Source organism: Lissotriton vulgaris, chromosome 4_1 (assembly GCF_964263255.1).
Source record: "Lissotriton vulgaris chromosome 4_1, aLisVul1.2, whole genome shotgun sequence".
NCBI lineage: Eukaryota > Metazoa > Chordata > Amphibia > Caudata > Salamandridae > Lissotriton > Lissotriton vulgaris.
Window position 1 is genome coordinate 1,801,425,015 of NC_141691.1, and position 18,630 is coordinate 1,801,443,644.

An 18,630-nucleotide genomic window follows, 5' to 3' on the forward strand; every position below is an offset into this window, starting at 1 on the left:
AGAACGGGTCAATCTACAAGAGATTACCATTTTAGAATGCATATACAATTCTTTCTGCTTCAAAATGACTTCAGCTTCCCATTCAAATCTGACAATGAAGAGAAATTATTCATTGCATGCGAGAGAATTAGTGATGACCAATTTGATATTCTTCACCCAATAAGCAGGAAATCCTTGGAAAACATGAGCAGAAAGAGGGTGTGGCAGGCTAGGTCCTTTAAGAGTAGTTTTTGTATTGACTCAGTGTATCCTCATGAACATTTAATACTATCTATACAATTAGAATGGAGGTTCTCATCTCTTATCATCCATCATCCTTTTTATACTTGTTTGTATATTCGTCTAGTAACCACTCATTCCTTCTTGTCTGAGGAGGCCACATACATGGAACTTGTCTGAATTAATACCCATCTGTTGCAGTCCTTCAAATAAACTGAATGAGACAGAGTCAGAACTTAGACATGCAAGGTGGTCTACCTAGATACTGAATGAATGCTCTAGTAGCACTGTAGCTGAACTGTGTCCTTCAGAGAGCGGAATTTTGGGAATGCCAATACATGCATCAGCCAATGCAAATAGAAAGGCAGAGATTGACACTACATACATCTGATTTGGAGGATGCTGTGTAGTAGGGGATACCAGGGAGAGTTAAAAAGTAATTGACCATTATTGGAGCTAGCTAACCTGTGTTGCTTATCCTAGCATGAGTATGTTACTGCAGAAGTGAAAAACCCACTTATGAAGAAGTACAGCCTGCCATGCCTACCACAAAGATATGAATCAGTCAAATATTAAAAAAACGGATCATTTGAAAGCGGATGTTATCTAGTCTAGATCATTAGATGATTAGTAGGGCAACTGAAAAATATTTAGATATTTGATATGGACTAAGGCACATACTGTCGAAACACTTGACTCCTCTTTTCCTGACCGTCTAAAGTTGCACATTCCGACAGGTATAATGAAGGTGATCTGGCAACACTAATCATACAGCCTTTGAGTGCTGGCATCCGAAGAAGGAAACACCTCCATTCCCCCTGCTCACCTGATGGCTATTTTAGGCAAGACTTTGAAACCTCACACATACATTTACCCGTAAGCCAACATTACATAATGAAATTTGCACTGTAGAGCAACATGTAAGAAATGGAAATGTTTTGTGATTCGAATTGTCATGCACAGTAAATTGATAGAGATGACCACCCCACCTAATACTCCAACACTGCAACATTGAACTGTATCTGTTTTCTATGTATCAAATGTTTCTCTACACTCAATGACTCACAATTTCCCATAAACTCCACAAATCTGTACCTTGTGTGATAAGTGACACTTTGTGCCACATGGAAACTGCATCCTGGGTCAATAGTTCCCCTGTGCCACCCCTGTACCTTTAAACCTTGGTTCCCAGTGTCAACTTGCACTCTGAGATTTGTAACCTTCTGTGCCCCCTGCATCGCGAGAGCTGTGACTTGGGAAATCACTATCCCTGAGTGCTCCTTGCAACCTGAGAAAAGTGTTTAGAGTGATTAGCCCCTCTATATGATCCCTGCACCATGAGAACTGTTCCCTGATTGACGTATGCTCCTGGGTGTACAGTGCACTATCTCTTAGGAGATCCTCAACATAGTGCGCCACACACCAGGAGAACTGATCGGACAAATCATTTCATTTATGTACTTGTCAGTAGCTACATTCATCATATTAAATTGTAAAATCATTTTTGCAGCCAAATGGGTTATAGCAGACATACAAACGCCAACCCTCGAGAAACTTACTATCTACGGTGTCCTTGAACTAATAAATCTCACTGAACCTTCTTCAGGATACAAGACAGTGGTCTTAACTGCAACCTACATCTCAATACAGGTATGGAAAATATGTCAAGCCCCCAGTTTTGGTATATTTTGCAAATTAGACTAATTTTTGACAAACAGCTATGGTTCCAACCAGATCCGTTGTTAGAATTATTATTGGATCACTTTTTGTTGCAATTAAAAATAAGGTTTGCATAAGTAGCTCAAGTTCACTGTAGCATTTATTCTGCCATTAGGCAGTAACCTCACTGTTTTTTTAATGTATATTATTCAGTTTTAAAATCTTACACATTGCACTTGTAAATAAATGCTCCTATTTATCCTTCATTTTACCATGGACTTGGCAGTGAAGTACACTCCCCAATCTCACTCTGCGTTTCTAGCCATCACTGGGAAGCTGTCAGTAATAACATGTTTATAATGTTTAACATCAAACAAGACATATTTACAGAAATTAACTGTCCTGCTAGAGGTGGAGGGACATTTGGTAAATTCTGTGATGTCAGAATGTTGGGGGGAGGTGTCCATGGGGAGATCATGCATTTATTGTATTTGCTTGCGGTGGCAGAGGAGTGAAAGTGTAAGTACAAGTGTGGCCTAGTACATATCTTCTCAGTACCTCGCCTATTGGCGCTAAGTAGTACTTCCCCATCAGTCACCTCAATTCTTACAATCCTCTGTTCCGTCAAGTTGTAAATGTCAGTCGATATGTTATCCCAGGCCTTGGTCCAATCCCAGAGTCAGTGTCCCCTGTTAATCTTTCGCTGCAGAGCAGTTCCATCGTAACTAGCCCACCTGGCCATGATTCTAGAGTAGGCCCTATAGCGGTTTTCCAGTTAATCGTTATCTGGTGTTTGGCAAATATGAGCTCCAAATATATAAACCTATTTGTAACTGCTTCTGCTTTCCATTGGGTGAACCATCCCAGAAGGCATGCCCCAGGGGAATCAGTAATCCACCTGCCATTTCTGTTGATACTATCGCCACCAGCCCATTCCAGTGAGGTTGTATGGACAGGCAATCACATACCACATGCCTAAAGGCAGCATCATGCTAGCCACATCTAGGGCTGTTTGCACCCACTTCAAAGTGCATGAGATTTACTTATTTTTGTATGATATATGCTCTGTGGAGAAAATAATATTGGATTAGGTTGAAACACACATTTAGTGATAGCACTGTGGTATGTGCCAATACTTTTTGTCCAGTCTATGTCATTTATCTGTACAACCAAGGTGTGCTTCCCAGTGATCCTTCAGTGCCCAAGCACCTTGTTGGCTGGGTCCTTCAGGGCCTTCACCCTGTGCCTACAGGTATGCATAATAACTGTGCATACAGGTATGTGTAATAATTGAAACATACTTGGTTTAGCTCAGCCTGGGAATGTACCACCTCATGGCACGCATTCTTAATAGCGAGTTCGTTGGGGTAGCCCCGTTCATCTGGGCAGACCAGTCACGCCGAGAACCTTCCCAATTTATCATGCTCATCTTTTCCTTTGGCGAGTTTAAGAATGATAATGATAGCCCTGCAGTCGCTCTATAAAAATCAGTTGTGCCCACATTCCTTCAGTAGCCGTGGTTTAATGGCAGGGTCCTTGTTCACAGTTGTTTCTACCCTATTGAGTGCCTCCTTCTATCTCACAATGTCCACCAATAACTGTCGCTACTCATTGTCCTCGGACCACCACTTGGCAAGCAACTCACTCCCACAAAAAAGAGGTCGCCATTTCCTCATTCGATCTAAAATATTTATCAGTGGTTCTGCTTATACTACTGTGGAAGACTAGCAGCATTAAATTAAGTCTCCAAGCTGGTATTGGAGGCATAATTGTTTCCCATTTCACCGTTACCAGTAACAGGGCATTGGCTGGGTGTGTCCTTGTTAAGTATTCTGCTGCATGTACTTTTGTTTGTAATGTCATTTTACAAAGAAACATATCTAGGCAGAGATACAGAGAAGTCCTGGCTTGTCATCCATTTTCTAAACCTATTAGCATTTCTGTGTGGTGCATATGGCAGCGATCGATGTCATCTGTCTAAATTTGCTTTGGCAATACAATTAATGTCCCCGCCACCATTCAGATGTAGTGGCCAACTCTGAGTAGGACTGTTCTATAAATGTGCATTGATCTAGATTGGGTGCATATATTTTGAGGAAAGCCACGTCCTTCCGATCAGCAGACCTTCTAACACTATGAAGGGCCCTTCCTTATCTAGTATTTCAGTGTGAAGCAGGAATGGTACCCCCAGGAGGATCCATCTGAGCACTCACCTTCCATGTGCAGAGTAGGATATCAATTGTACATTGCCCCTTCACCTCTTTTGTAGAGCGTGTCCCTCCATGTGAGTAAGGTGCATGTCCTGTAGGAATGGGCTTTCTGCCTGGGCTTTCTGCCATTTAATACATGAATGTTTGTTGTAATTCATTGATGGAGAGTTAAGGCCCTGTACATTCCAAGTAGTTATGTGTATGTGCATTAGCCATTAGTGTAGAAGTGGGCGTGTTGTGATCTGATTTCCTCCTGTCCCGCCCATCTCTGTCATACAACATTCCTTGCTCTCCAGCAGTGGATAGCAATAAACAAATTGCCACCCTTGATCGTAACATTAAAAAAAATCACACCCCACTGAGGAATGTGGTACCAAGGTACCCTGTTCAAACCAATTCAAACATTTGCCCATTTGGCGCAAGAAGGGGGACCAGTAGCAAAGCCAGCTCATTGACACCCTCCTGAGTCCACTGTCCATCTGGGGCATTAGCGTTGGCCCATTGTGCTGCACCTCACAAGAGGCTCTCAAGCTGCTGGTGTCCACCTCCGTGTCCATATCAGGCTTCAAGCCCAGCACATCAAACATATTATGATGATAATATCTGACAACGGTCACCACTTGTGCTCTCGACTCTGCTTCCTGCTCCTCCTTGGACTATAATTGAGTCCGTCTGCCACACCGTTTCTGGGTTTTTCTGCTTTCCCAGTTTACTTGGCCACCCCATCCTCTTGTTGTGTGCTCACGGCCTTGGAATGCAACCAGGTCCAAGCCTCTTCAGGGTAGTGGAAGAAGTGTGTGGTCTCCCCTCAACCACCGCAGGCTCGCTAGGAAGAGGTGGGCATAGCATAGACCCAGCACTCTCAATTGTGTTTCGATTGCTATGTGGGAATTTCATTGTGCCTGGACAGATGCAGTGTAATCCAGGTATGCAGATGCTGGAGCTCCCTCAAATTTCCACAACCCTTTGTCTCTAAAGAGTTACAGCAGCAAATTCCTATCTTTATAACTGAACAGGCTTCAGTCAATAAATCAGTAGATTTTTAGAGCGCTACTTGTCACCCGTCAGGGTATTGACGCACTGGCCAGGTCCAGTTGATGAGCCGAACAGCCAGGCCTTCAGGGACTTTCGGAACTCTGGAAGAGATGGGGAGTACATAGATGAAAGAGCAGCTTGTTTCATGTCTTCACTGCTAGGTAAGAGAAGGAGTGACCTCTGCATCCGCTATGTCGTATGCGAGGGTTGAGGGTTAGAGAAAGGGACACAGAGCATAGGTGTCTGATGGGCCGATAGAAGCTCCGGCTGTGGTTCAAGTAGGTGGGTCCACAGTTGTGTAGCGGCCTTGTATGCATGGGTCAGGATCTTGACCTCGCATATATCTGCACATAGAGCTAATGGAGTTCACTAATGTAGGGGGTGAGGTGGGTTCATCTAGGGAGATCTAAGACAAGTCTGGTTGCGGCATTCTGTATGGGCTGCTGTCGTTGAAGAAGGTGAGCTGCAATCCCTGCGTAAGGGGTGCTGCCGTAGTCCAGTCAGCTGGAGAGGAGGGTTTGGGTGATGGTGAGTCTTGAGCTTCAGGTTAGCCATTTGAATATCTTATGAGGCATGTGGAGGCTAAAGAAACAGAAGGAGGAGACACGTTGACTTGAGACGTCATGGTTAGCTTGTTGTCCAGAAAGATGCCTAGGTTCCTAGCATGGTCAGTGTCCGAGTTCTGCGATTCCATAGGATGGATCCCATGAGGAGCTTTTGTTTCTGAAAATCAGTACCACTGTCTTGATCATGTTGATTTTCAAGCAGTTGTCCTTCATCCAGTTAGGGACATCTGTCATGCAGTTGTGGAAGTTGTTATTGGTGTTGGTGGTGTCTTCAGAGAAACAGAGGTGAGGGATATGATGTTGAGTCTGTGGGTGTTGGCAATGCTGGCCAGAGGTGTCATTTAAGTTTTGAAGAGGGTGGGACTGAGCGAGGATTCTCGGGGTACTCCACAGATAATTTATTAGTTTCGGAGGTGAAGATGGACTTTTTGTTTTCTTCCACTGAGGAAAGAGGTGATCCACCTGAGGGTGGCTTCTTGGATGCCTAAGTGGTGCAGCCATGAGATGAGTTGGGTGGTGAGAAATTGCATCGAAGACTGCTGAGAGGTCTAGGAGGATCAGAAACACAGTCTCTTCTCGGTCTAGTATGACTTGGATGTCATTGGTAACCATAATGAGTATTGTCTCAGTGCTGTGGTTGCTGCAGAATTTGGATTGGGAGGAGTCGAGTAGGAGGTTTCACCTGGTCTTCTCGGGGTCACAGGATGCCCTTCTCATCTCAGCCAAAGCCAAAGCATATAAATCAGTTCTCCTCATCCCAAGGCCAGTGAGGAAGTCAAGGCTAAGACTGAAGCTAGGCCTGGTAAGACTATACTTTATGTACCAAGGGGAGATCGTAAAACTATACTTAAGGATTCTAAGGGCCCCAGCCAATTCGCTAAGACAACAATTGAGAGCTATCTTTTAGAGGCCAGGCTCGGCATGGCATACCAGTTTCGGAAAAGCGCTCAGCACACTGAAGGTCAAGGAAGAGAGTATACGGCTGCTGGAAATTTCATTGAATGCCTGAAAAAAAGCTATAAATAGACAAGTCCACGGAACATCATTTGAACTTGATCTTAAATCCATCTGCTCAAGCCCCTATTTAGACCCGCTGAACAGTTCCTATATTTTAGGCAAAGCAAAACCCTTCCTAAATGAGGCCCTCACACCACAAGCCAAACCAAAATTCTTTTTATGAGACTATACATACTAGGAATCACAGATTTTGACCCTGAATGGGCTTGCAGGGGGGAATCCACAAAGTGCAGACCTAGGGCCCGATTCACAGAACTAATCTGTAACAAAATCCTAAACTTACTACTTTTGGTATTCACAGAAGGCATTTAGTAGTAGTAAAGTTAGGATTTAGTCTTAAGTCTGTCCTAAGTCTGTCTTAAGTCTGCCCTAAGTCTGTCTTAAGTCAAACGTAAGACAAAATGCTAACTTTACTTTTACTTTTTTTTTTTTTTAGTGTCCTCATTAGTGCAATATTATTAGTAAGGAGTTTTCGGGGCCCCAATCTCTCTTTAGTTCTTAGACTTCACTGTCATATAACGGAGTGTATGTATCTAGACAGTTCCCCTGTAACGTTTGAAAGAGAGGAGGGTACCCTGATTTCCATTACTTTGTAAAAGGATTTAATGCGAGGGGGGGGAGCTAACCATTATGGCTACTCATGCAGGCCTTCCCCTGACTTTCCATTGCTTACACATAATCATTGGACTATTACGTAGGTTTATCCGATCCGTACCAACCATTGGGACGATATCCCTCCAAATTATCCTCCAAACAATTTAGCTAAAACCTTGCTGGAAGTTTTCCCAGATCTTAAAATTTTTACTAGGGGCTTTTCTTTTATCAAGTTTATATATTATTAGTATTGATGTTAGCCATTCACTGTGAGTTGGTGGGACCGGACTTTTCACCCATTTCACACAGATTTCTCTCCTTGCCAGCAGTACTAACAGGAAAAGAAGATTTTCCTGTGCTATAGAACATTTTTCTGGTACATTTGGATTCCTTACCCCAAAGATAATTAAATCAATACTTACATTTAGATGTCTTCCTAAAACCCCATCAAGTGTCTTGCCCACATCATTCCAGAAGCCGTCGGGAAGGGGGCACTGCCGAAAAATGTGTAAGTCGTCGGCCCTTTCCAATCCGCATTTTGGGCAGACTTTCACTGTCGTCCCAGCAAATTTCGACAGCTTTTTTGGGGTCCAGTAAGCTCTATGAGAAGTGAACAAATGGTTTCTCTTTAGGGCAGCTGATGTGACAATTGTCCAGTAACTTTACTACTACTAAATGCCTTCTGTGAATACCAAAAGTAGTAAGTTTAGGATTTTGTCTCAGATTAGTTCTATGAATCCTCCCCCGTGTTCCTACATGAGGGAATCTTGGTTGTATCTCCTATGCTGCTGCCCCAACCTCATAAACGAACGTTGGCGACTGCTTCGTCCCATCTGCATCACCAAGGGAGCGAAGACATGTGGTAAAGCGTCAGCCTTGTGCTTTTCCACAACAACCATGGTGACCCTAGAGAGGCTGGGGAAATTTAAACACCAGATTAGGATCGCTCTAAAGGCTGCAAATGAACACAATCAAACCATTGTGACAAGTATGGCAAAGCCAGGGGGAGAAAGCAGCCAGGCTCCCAACAAGCACTGAGCCCTTGCACCCTCTTACCCTTCCCATTGAGACTGCACCCCATTATGTTTTTTAACTGAAGGGCCAAGGAGAACGGCTTATAGACTGTAGGAAGTAGACAATTCCCATGGTGCATTGGGAGGCTCCAGAAACTTGAGCACGGACACATGGCAATGACCACAGGCGCAGGCTGACCGAGTGGGCACCAAGGGGGTAGGGGGGGGGGGCGGCATATCAACCAAATTCCATCTGAAGCTCCACTACTTTTACTGTGTATATTCTTTTACCCTTTTCTCTTTAAGTGTTTTTACTGTAATGCTTTTAAATTCTAATTAATTGTACAGTTAATAAATAAATACAAATACATTCCAGATGTGAGGAGCGTTGTTGGTTGATGGCTGTTTCTAATACTTTGGCCGGGAATGGGAACCGGGATAATGGTCTGTAGTGTTTGAGTTTTTTGGGGTCTGCCAATGCTTTGTTTAGTAGGGCGTTGATGTCTGTGTTTCCAGTCCTCGTGGAAGGTAGCTGTGGTAGTTGGGGTGTTCACTAAGGTGGTTAGTGTGTGGCTGATTCTGGCATTGCTTAGGTTGAAAATGTGGCGAGGTCATGCTTCAGTCAATTGGGGCCCCTGATTAGAACAAGTTCAACATGGAGGAGGTGTCCTGTGGGGCAGGCTGGCTCTATTTAGTTAGTTGGATGTCTGTGGTGGTAGGGGGTTGTTATATTTCTTGAAGAAGTTGGTGGCCTTGAGCTGGGGTTTGAAGATTCAACAGATGTTGGCGATATTGACTTGAAAGAAGACTGCAAGGTTGCTGCAGAGTTCCTGTGTTATTAGTTGAAGCCGAGGGGTTGGGGAAAATCTTTACCAATGTTTAAGAGTTCTTTGCTGTTAGATGGAACTTGATTCCATGTTTGAGGCTAAGCCTTTTTTCTTCAATTCCCTTTGAGATTTCCGGTGGCGATGTTGGAACAAAAGTGAGGTTGATCCAGGACTCAGTGAGGAAGAGGACCTCACGTGTGAGGAGAGAGATGAGGTCCCAAATCTCAGTGGTGTGTTTGTATATTGAGCTGATTCAGAAAAGGGGGTGGTGAGCTGGAGCATGAGTTGTGAGTTGGCACAGTGGCAGTGTTTTTTTGTGGCATCCGGCGTTGAGAGTGTAGAGGTCGGCCTCCTTGCAATGAGTGGTCGAGGTGCCTCACCTGGCCATGGTCGGCGTTTCAGAACGTGATGTGCTGTCTCAAAAGCGAAGATCCTACGTGGTTATCCAGCCAGTACTGTCTTGGTCAGCCACTGCTACAAAAGAGTTCAGCATTAGGAACCTCAGCTTTCTCCAGGATCCCCAGTAGTCAAATGTTATTGCTCCTGGAGCAGCCCTCACCGTCCTCTGCTTTATTCTGGAGTTCCTCCACCTCTGCGATTCCTTGTCTCGTTACTTCTGCACATCCTGCACTGTGGAGTTTACGGCCATTATGGTAGTCTATGTACCAATGTGATCTGAACGTTTATTGTGATCAGCTCGTAATAAGAACACTTACACGGCAACCGTGTCAATCTTTGTTTCCATGGTTGTTTTGGTATCATTGGTGGCTTAGAGTATTTTTTCAAACTAACATGTGTGTTTCTCCTGGTTCATTTCGACAATCCCTGACTGATTCAGGAGGGTAGCAGTACCCTCATGAGAAGCACTGGGAAGCATCTTTGCTGAATTGTTTTGTACCATTCCGGTCTGGCAGCCAGCTCTCAGGGCTTATAGAAAGTGTGAAGAGTCAATGCTAACTTACCTCTTAATTCAACCGTCAAAGACGATCATGGGCATGGACATGGACATGGGGTGTCTCTCATCAGGACCCAGTTATCCTTCCACAGCAGCATCAAACGCACTGTAAAGTTCCTGAATAGTCAAGCTAGGCCTGTTACACCGCAAGCTGGGAATCTACCCATGGCTTGCCCAGCTACTTCCCATGTGCTTTGCAGGATCACGCGGTGGGCCGCGATTACCTTCCTAGTGTTACGCGATTTACCACAGGATGCTCCTGGCACACACATGCATTCTGGGAAGTCTCGTAGGGGACGTGGAAGCCCACTCTTCGTTTTGCTGTGCGATTGGTCTGGGGGCATTCAATCCCTTGGGGGCCATATTCCTGTCTTCTATAGTTTTTCTTCCCAGAATCCCTTAGGAAGAGTTTTGTTACAAAAGTCTACCATGGAGGCATTACCATTGTTTTCTGTTGCCTTTTCCCTATTTAAAATTGGGGCTTTCTACTTCCTCTTCATTCTTCATCACTTCCTATCTTTGGATCAATAAGGGTTAGAACTGTATTTCTCCTTGTGTTGCAACACTCTTTGGTCCGGCTGGTGTGTCTTTACTTCCTAGCTATTCCTCACGGTCACCCTGTTTCAGTTGGTATCTTAGTCTGTTGGCGATCCTGGTTCCTGAGTCAGGTCCTGCTCTTTTTATTGCCATCTGAAATTCCTAGTCTTCTGAATTGATCCCTATTTATTCCTTGGATTTCTTTCTGTGCTCCAATCTCTGTTGCCTCCTCGGAGTCTCCAGTTGCCAGCAGATGTTTTTTACCTTTTGGGTTTTTCCCATGGGAGACTCCTTCTGGAGGGCACTGTCTGCCTAAGCATGGCATTGTCAGCAACAGTGTGGCTACCAGAAACGGTTGCCCCTACCTCAGCAAACAAGAACCAATTAGATCTGGAATTGTGAAACTATTCTTTGCACCAAGGTCACAAGACGAAGTCTGTCCACTGAAGAAGTTGATGAGGCCACACTCTTCCACCACAATAAGACCACCCCAAGAGCATGCAATATGGGTCACCTAACACTGAACAGTTATTATGGTTGTTTGAGTGGTTATTGTAGACTTCGCTACAAAAGCCTATGGCTCCCCGATGTCCAGCACAATAGCGAGACCTGATCACAGGTTAGGCCACTCCACCCCAGCCCTCTAGCACCTCATCTCTCCAGAATCCAGCACGGTCCGTGCAGTGACGAACGCCTTACCCAATAACAGGAGAAAGGCCCAGGTCCGTGGCCATGCACACACTTGGTAGAATAAGGAGAGGTCTTTCACTCCAAGACGTTGGGCCAGTTTTCCACACTGGGATTCTCAGTCTTTGTCAGGGCAACAGGGCATCCTTCTTCTGTAGAATCCACAGGTCCATGGGTGTAGCAAAGAGTGGGTTTGAAGGTCACATTTTTATACATGGTGCCCACTTTGAAGTGGGAAAAGCTCCTTGAGTTTTCCCCCCATAGAAGTGTCTGGAATTTCCTGCCATCCTGCCCTGGTTCCAGGCTGGCTAAGGGCACAATAGGCTAGTATGAAGTCCATTTGAGTGTACTGGGCCTTTGCTGTGCAAGTGTATAAAGGTGTTAGCTTTGCCCCCACATATAGTAAAACTGGTCCATCCTGCCAAAACCCAAACATTCTATTGTGATACTGTCGGGGAGGAATGCATTACGCGAACAGCAAACTACAACTAGTCAAGTGATATAGGATACAGGTTGCAGCACCAAATAGTTAGGACAAGAAAAGTTCAACTGTCCAAAAAAACTATTTTCAGAATTTTGACTTGAATTCCGACTTTACCATTGAGGAGAATTTCAAACTTCAATTCCTCAGACACTAAAAATAATATTCTTACCTGCTCCCAACCAAAAGTTATCACTCATTAAATGTAATATGGTACCCAATGCTATCCTGTGGGTTAGGTAGACCTTACAGATGTAGAAAATGAGTTTAGGGTTTTTTTACCACCAGGACATGTAAAACTTAAAATACTGTGTCTTTCTATTTAAATACACTGCACCTACTTTCTGGCTGTTCAGGGCCTCCCCTTGGGGTGAATTATATGTATTAAAAAGGAACATTTGAGCCTAGCTAAAGGTTTCTTTTGAAAGAACAGGTGAGATGCGCTCAATTACACAATTTCAAAAAAGTACGCTTGGTAATCTAGCCTTCTAGAAAATGTTTATTTTGCCAGGTTGGAATGGCATTTTAAAACTGCATCCCATCACACATAACAAAGGGAGAGAGGCACTACTCCTTTTCCACCCTCCCTACCATGAACTTGAGCACCCACAAAAATAGAAAAAGGAGGAAGAGGCTGGTGTTATGAAAACAAACCCCCTTTGGAAAACTCAAAGTTTCTTTGAAAATGCCTCACCCACTAAATAGTGACATGCTTCATCATAGGGCTACTACAACATCTCTGTGCAGACCAACGCCTGGGATGGAGCAAAGAGAATTGAGAACAATGCAAACAAATATGCAAGGGGTCCACGCAGTAGACTACATATAAGCAGACAATCAAAGTGACGTTATAAACCTACTGCAGGAATACACTTCAAAATCTTTAAACATGGGTTGACTGGATAGGATTAAAAATTGGAAAAAGTCGAGATGGCATAAGGGGTAATTAGGATCCCTTTGTCTCTCCTTACTGTGTTGTAGACATGTTTCGGCCATTTTTACCACGCCCACTCAGGGTCATCTGGCGTTCCTCAGGACTAGGAATCTGGTTCTCAAAAGTCCACTCACAAAGCAAATTACTGGTTTGAAAGAGATACATATAGAAAAAAAGAAAATGTTTTATATAATATATACTTGTCACTTTCTGTGTAAGATTCATCGTTTTAGCCAATGAAGTTGGAGTGCAAGTGTTAGCATCCCCCTGCTGTCACACTTTGATTAAGGGTTGGATGCCACTTTATCTGAAAGAGACACGTTAGTGATAGATTCCTTACCTTAGAATATCCCCAGGCGTCAGACTGGATCCGGAAAATTTTGCTTAGCAGTACCCTTGCGCGTCGGTAGGCGTCGTCTGCGGCTCCGCGTCCGTCGTCGGCGTCGTGGGCGCCGTGATGACGTCGTCGGAGTATATAGACGCCGCCTCCGCGTGCTGACGTCAGTTCTTCTTTTTTCCGCGCCAGCCAGCGCAGATCTGGAAAAAGCAGTTCCCTAGTCATTTTTTGACTAACTTTTTGGATCTTTTTGATCTCTTTCGAAGTCTTCACGACTCCGACGGTGCCGTTAGGGATGCCCGGATTCAAGCACTGCGGCGGTGGCGAACGACTCATGTCGGTTACGGATCCACACCGACTGTGCCTGACGTGTTTGGGCGTCGACCATGACGACGAGGCCTGCTCCGACTGTCGGGCCCTCTCGAGGAAGGCCAGGCGGGAGTGGTCCCGCAGGCGACTCGAGATCCGCCAGTCGGCCCCGCGCCATGTGAGGTCCCAGTCCCATGGGAGGTCGAGGGACAGGTCGCGGGGGCGGAGCCGTCACAGCTCCGGGAGTCGGCGCCACTCCTCCGGGTCCAAGTCGTCAGGTAAGAAGCATAAGAAGTCGAAGAGACATCATCGCTCTTCCGACTCCCCCCGACGCTCGCGCGATGCGGCCGGGGGTTCGGGTGACACCGCCCACGCGGCTCCTCAGGAGTCGGGGCGCCGCGTTCGACTCCATACCCCCCGGTCCCTGGGCTGAACGCGACGCCGGAGGAGATAGAGTGCTTCCTCATGGCCATGAGGTCCCTTTCTTCTCCGACGGGTTCCGCGGCGCCTTCGGGCCCAGCGAACCCGTCTGGGGGCCCTAGTGGGTCGGGTACAACCCCGACGCCGTCGGGTGCTTCGGCCTCGACGCCGCCGGCGTCTTCGATGCCGGCGCCGCAGGGCTCTGCGATCCCGACGCCGCCGCTGCCCTCGGGCTCGGCGCCTCAAGGTTCGGCGGTCCCGGCGTCGTCGGTGCCTTCGGGTCCGACGCCGCAGGGTGCCGTTCGGCCGATGGAGCGTCCCCGGTGGACCTTACGACCCCCCCGGGTTCGGTCCGTGTGGTGTCCCCGCCGGTGTCGGTCCCGGCCGACGCCGTCCCCAATACCTCCTCTCTATGGGTCCCGGCGTCGGGACAGCGCCAGTCGGCGCCGATCCCGACGCCGTTCGGGGATTTCTATCCCTATGAACCATCCTCATTCGCTAACGACCCTGAGTCTCAGGAGATGAGGGAAGAGGAGGACTGGGAGGGGTCTGAGGACCCTCTGACAAGGGAATGTCAGTCTAGCATGGACTGGACAGGAGACCTTGGGGAGGCCAGTGGCCTGGACACCTCTCCAGACACTGGATTCGTCTCTCCTCCTTCCGTGGCTTCGGAGGAGGGCGCTACATATAGTGTGGTGTTGATGAGGGCTGCTAAGGCCTTGGGCCTTGAGCTCCCCGTCGCGGCCGTGAGGACTAACCTCCTCACAGAGGTCCTTAAGCCGCAGTCATGCTCCATGGAGCCAATGCAGCCGTTTAATGAGGCCTTGTCGGACGTTCTGTTGGGCACTTGGTCCAGGCCCGCTACAGGTTCGCCTGTAGATAGGAACGTGGCCAGACGCCACCGCCCGGCTCCGGGCGACCCATGTTTCCTGTCCACCCACCCCACCCCGAGAGTCTGGTTATCCAGGCCTCTAACTCCCAGACCGCCTTCCCGTCAGCACCCCCTGATCGGGAATCCAAGAGGTACGAGGCCTTTGGCAAGAAGGTCTTCTCGTCCCTTAGCTGTGGACTGCGGTCTTCCAACACCGCATGCCTCTTGGGCCGTTACACCCATTCTATATGGGAAACGGTGGCGGAATTGCTGCCAGAGTGCCCGTTGGAGGTACGGGCCAAACTCGGCCAAGCCCTGGTGGAGGGCCGGGACGCAGCGAAATATTCGATCAGGTGCGGACTGGACACCACTGACTCGCTGGGCAGAGCGATGGCTACGACGGTGGCGATTTGACGCCACGCCTGGCTTAGGTCCGCCAACTTCTCAGCTGATGTCCGGAATACACTCATGGACATGCCGTTCGATGGCCGTCGCCTCTTTGGCGACAAGGCAGACCACGCGCTCGAGCGCTTAAAGGACTCCAGGGCTACGGCCAAGTCCTTGGGCCTCTCGGCCCCGCGCCAGCAAGTGGCTGCTTTTCGCTCCTTTCGTGGCCACGGAAGGGGCGTCCCCACGCATGCCGCCAGCCACTCGCCGCAAACTGTCGTCCAGCGTGGCGGCGGCCGTGGAAACCGCCGTGGAGGCGGTCGGGGAGGCAAGCGGAGCCAGTCCACACCTGCCCCCGCAGCATCCGCCTCTAAACCCTCCTAGTCCGTGCTTTTCGGCCCATGTGACGCCAGTGGGAGGCAGGGTTCGCCATCACCACTCTCACTGGCGCACAGTCACTTCGGACAGGTGGGTGCTGCAGATCGTCCGAAGGGGCTACTCCCTCCCCTTCGAGACGACCCCTCAAGCCATGCCAGCGCAACACCACCGCGTATCGGGGGATCATTTGTGGCTCCTGCAGGAGGAAGTTTCGGCCCTCTTGGCCAAGGGGGCCATCGAGCGCGTTCCTGGGCCAGAAGTAGGACGTGGTTGCTACTCCCACTACTTCCTGGTACCCAAGAAGGGCAAAGGGGGCCTACGCCCTATCTTGGATCTGAGGAACGTCAACGGCTTCCTCCGGAAGGAGAAGTTCAAAATGCTGACACTGGCTCAGGTCTTGACTGCCCTAGACCCAGGAGACTGGATGGTAGCGTTGGACTTGCAGGATGGGTATTTCCACATCCCCGTCCTGCCGGCCCACCGGCGTTACCTGCGGTTCACGGTAGGCCACGAGCATTTTCAGTTTACCGTGCTCCCCTTCGGCCTTACCAGCGCCCCACGGGTGTTCACAAAGGTGATGGCGGTGGTCGCAGCTCACCTGCGCAGGTTAGGGGTTTCAGTCTTCCCCTACCTCGACGACTGGTTGTTGAAGGCGGGCTCGCCCCAGGCAGTCGTCAACCACCTCCAGACTACGGCGGATCTCCTGCACAGGCTGGGATTTTCCATCAATGTGCCGAAGTCGCACCTGTGCCCCTCTCAGAAGCTCCTTTTCATCGGAGCGGTTCTCGACTTGGCGCAGTTTCGGGTTTTCCCGCCCGAACAGCGTGTCCGGGATATTCAGGCCCTGATCCCGGTCTTCGGGCCGTTATCCCGGGTTTCGGTCAGGTTGACGCTGCGGCTTCTGGGGCTGATGGCCTCCTGCATCCTTCTGGTGCATCACGCACGGTGGCGGATGCGGGCTCTGCAGTGGGACCTGAAGTTTCAGTGGGCCCAGCACCGGGGCAACCTTTCCGACCATGTCCTGATCTCGGAGGGCACTGCGAGACAGCTGCAGTGGTGGCTCACGGACCGCGATTGGGTCAACAGCAGATCCCTCTCCCTTCCCCAACCGGAGCACGTAGTTGTGACGGACGCGTCCCTCCAGGGCTGGGGTGGCCACTTGGGAGAGGCGGAGATCAGAGGACTCTGGTCTCCGGCGGAATCCCGGCTCCATATCAATCTGTTGGAGCTGCGGGCGATTCGTCTGGCACTGAAAGCATTCCTCCCGTCTGTCCGAGGGAGTGCAGTGCAGGTGTTCACGGACAACACCACCGCCATGTGGTACTGCAACAAACAGGGCGGTGTGGGGTCGTGGACCCTCTGCCAGGAGGCTCTGCGCCTCTGGCAGTGGCTGGAACATCAGGGCGTGACTCTGGTGGTTCAACACCTGGCAGGTTCTCTGAACGCCAGGGCGGACGAACTCAGCCGTCGGTGCTCGATGGATCACGAATGGCGTCTGAACTCGGACGTGGCGCAAGGCCTCTTTCTGCGTTGGGGAGAGCCTTGGTTAGATCTATTCGCCACCGAAGAGAACGCGCAATGTCATCAGTTCTGCGCGTTGGAATTTCCAAGGCGGCACTCGCTCGGAGACGCTTTTCGTCGCGAGTGGAGCTGCGGTCTGTTGTACGCCTTTCCGCCTATACCTCTTCTGCCCAGAGTGCTGAAGAAGATCAAGCGCGACCGGGCACAAGTCATCCTTGTGGCTCCGGACTGGGCACGAAGGTACTGGTATCCCGAGCTACTCAGTATGTCAGTCGATCCCCCGGTTCGTCTGCCTCTTCAGGAGGACCTTCTGTCGCAGCAGCAGGGGACGGTCCTCCACCCGAACCTGTCCAGTCTCCACCTCCATGCATGGAGATTGAGCGGCGACAGTTGAGGCCATTTGACTTGCCTCCTGAAGTTTGCAACATCATTCTGGCAGCCAGGCGTCCCTCCACAAAAACGGTATACGCCTGCAGGTGGAACAGATTTGTGGCATGGTGCACAGCAAAGGCTGTGGATCCTCTCAATGCCCCTCTCTCTGAGGTTCTTCTCTTCCTTCTTTCTCTTGCCCAGCAGGGCTCTGCTCTGGGCACTATCAAGGGCTATCTTTCGGCTCTTTCAGCCTTTCTGAGGCTGCCTGACCAACCTTCTTTGTTCAAGTCCCCAATAGTTAACAGATTTCTGAAAGGCATCACTCATACCTTTCCTCCGGTTCCTTTCGTGATGCCTCAGTGGGACTTGAATCTGGTTCTCACATTTCTGATGTGCGCTCCCTTTGAGCCACTTCATAACTGTCCACTTCGCCTTCTTTCTTTGAAGACTGCATTCCTGGTAGCCATCACCTCTGCCAGGAGAGTGAGTGAGCTCCAGGCTCTTTCTTGTAAGCCTCCTTTCCTTTCAGTCCATCCGGACAAGGTTGTTTTGAGGACTAGGCCCTCCTTCTTGCCTAAGGTGGTCACGGCCTTCCACATTGGGCAGTCCATCACATTGCCCACCTTCTTTCCGCCTCCGCACCCCTCGAGAGAGGAGGAGAGGCTCCACCGTCTGGACCCAAAACGTGCGCTCTCATTCTATCTGGATCGCACACGCCAGTTCCGGGTGGATGATCAACTCTTTGTTGGGTACGCGGGCGCTAAGAAAGGGAAAGCAGTGCACAAGAGGACCATTTCTCGATGGTTTATCATGTGCATCCAGGCGTGTTACTCCTTGGCTAAGAAGGAACCACCTGTTGGGCTGCGGGCTCATTCCACTCGAGCCACGGCCACTACAACTGCCTTGGGCCACGGTGTGCCCTTGCAGGACATTTGCCAGGCTGCTACGTGGGCTTCGTTGCACACGTTTGCGAGGCACTACTGCCTGGACAGTCAAGTCCGGAGGGATGGCTACTTCGGCCGTTCCGTTCTCCAGGACTTTCTGGTGTGAATATTGGTTCGCAGACCCACCACCACGGGGATGGTATTGCTGGGGTATCTATTCTAAGGTAAGGAATCTATCACTAACGTGTCTCTTTCAGATGCACAAGTTACTACTTGTGTAACGATATATCTGTAAGAGACATTAGTTAGTGATAGATTCCTTACCGACCCACCCATCCTCCCCGTTCTGCGAACCGATATCTAGGGTTAAGGTCATCCCCTTTCAGGGCCCTAGTTTCTTGGCACCAGTGTCGGTTT

General features: G+C 48.9%; 1 protein-coding gene and 1 long non-coding RNA gene across 3 annotated transcripts in view; one reads left to right on the top strand and one right to left on the bottom strand.

Moving 5' to 3' along the window:
- LOC147724578 (fibrocystin-L-like) overlaps nucleotides 1-18,630 on the top strand; it is a 1,433,379-nt gene that overhangs the window by 1,102,846 nt on the left and 311,903 nt on the right. Inside the window, exon 59 of the mRNA XM_086966122.1 lies at nucleotides 1,730-1,869. Within this exon, the coding sequence (XP_086822248.1) occupies nucleotides 1,730-1,869 (140 nt within the window). The remainder of the gene's footprint in view (nucleotides 1-1,729; nucleotides 1,870-18,630) is intronic.
- The window catches only part of LOC147724579 (uncharacterized), an 81,181-nt gene that overhangs the window by 31,169 nt on the left and 31,382 nt on the right, over nucleotides 1-18,630 (bottom strand). For both annotated transcript variants that reach the window (XR_015309925.1, XR_015309926.1), the window contains exon 3: nucleotides 7,723-7,900. This is a non-coding gene — a long non-coding RNA (uncharacterized LOC147724579). The remainder of the gene's footprint in view (nucleotides 1-7,722; nucleotides 7,901-18,630) is intronic.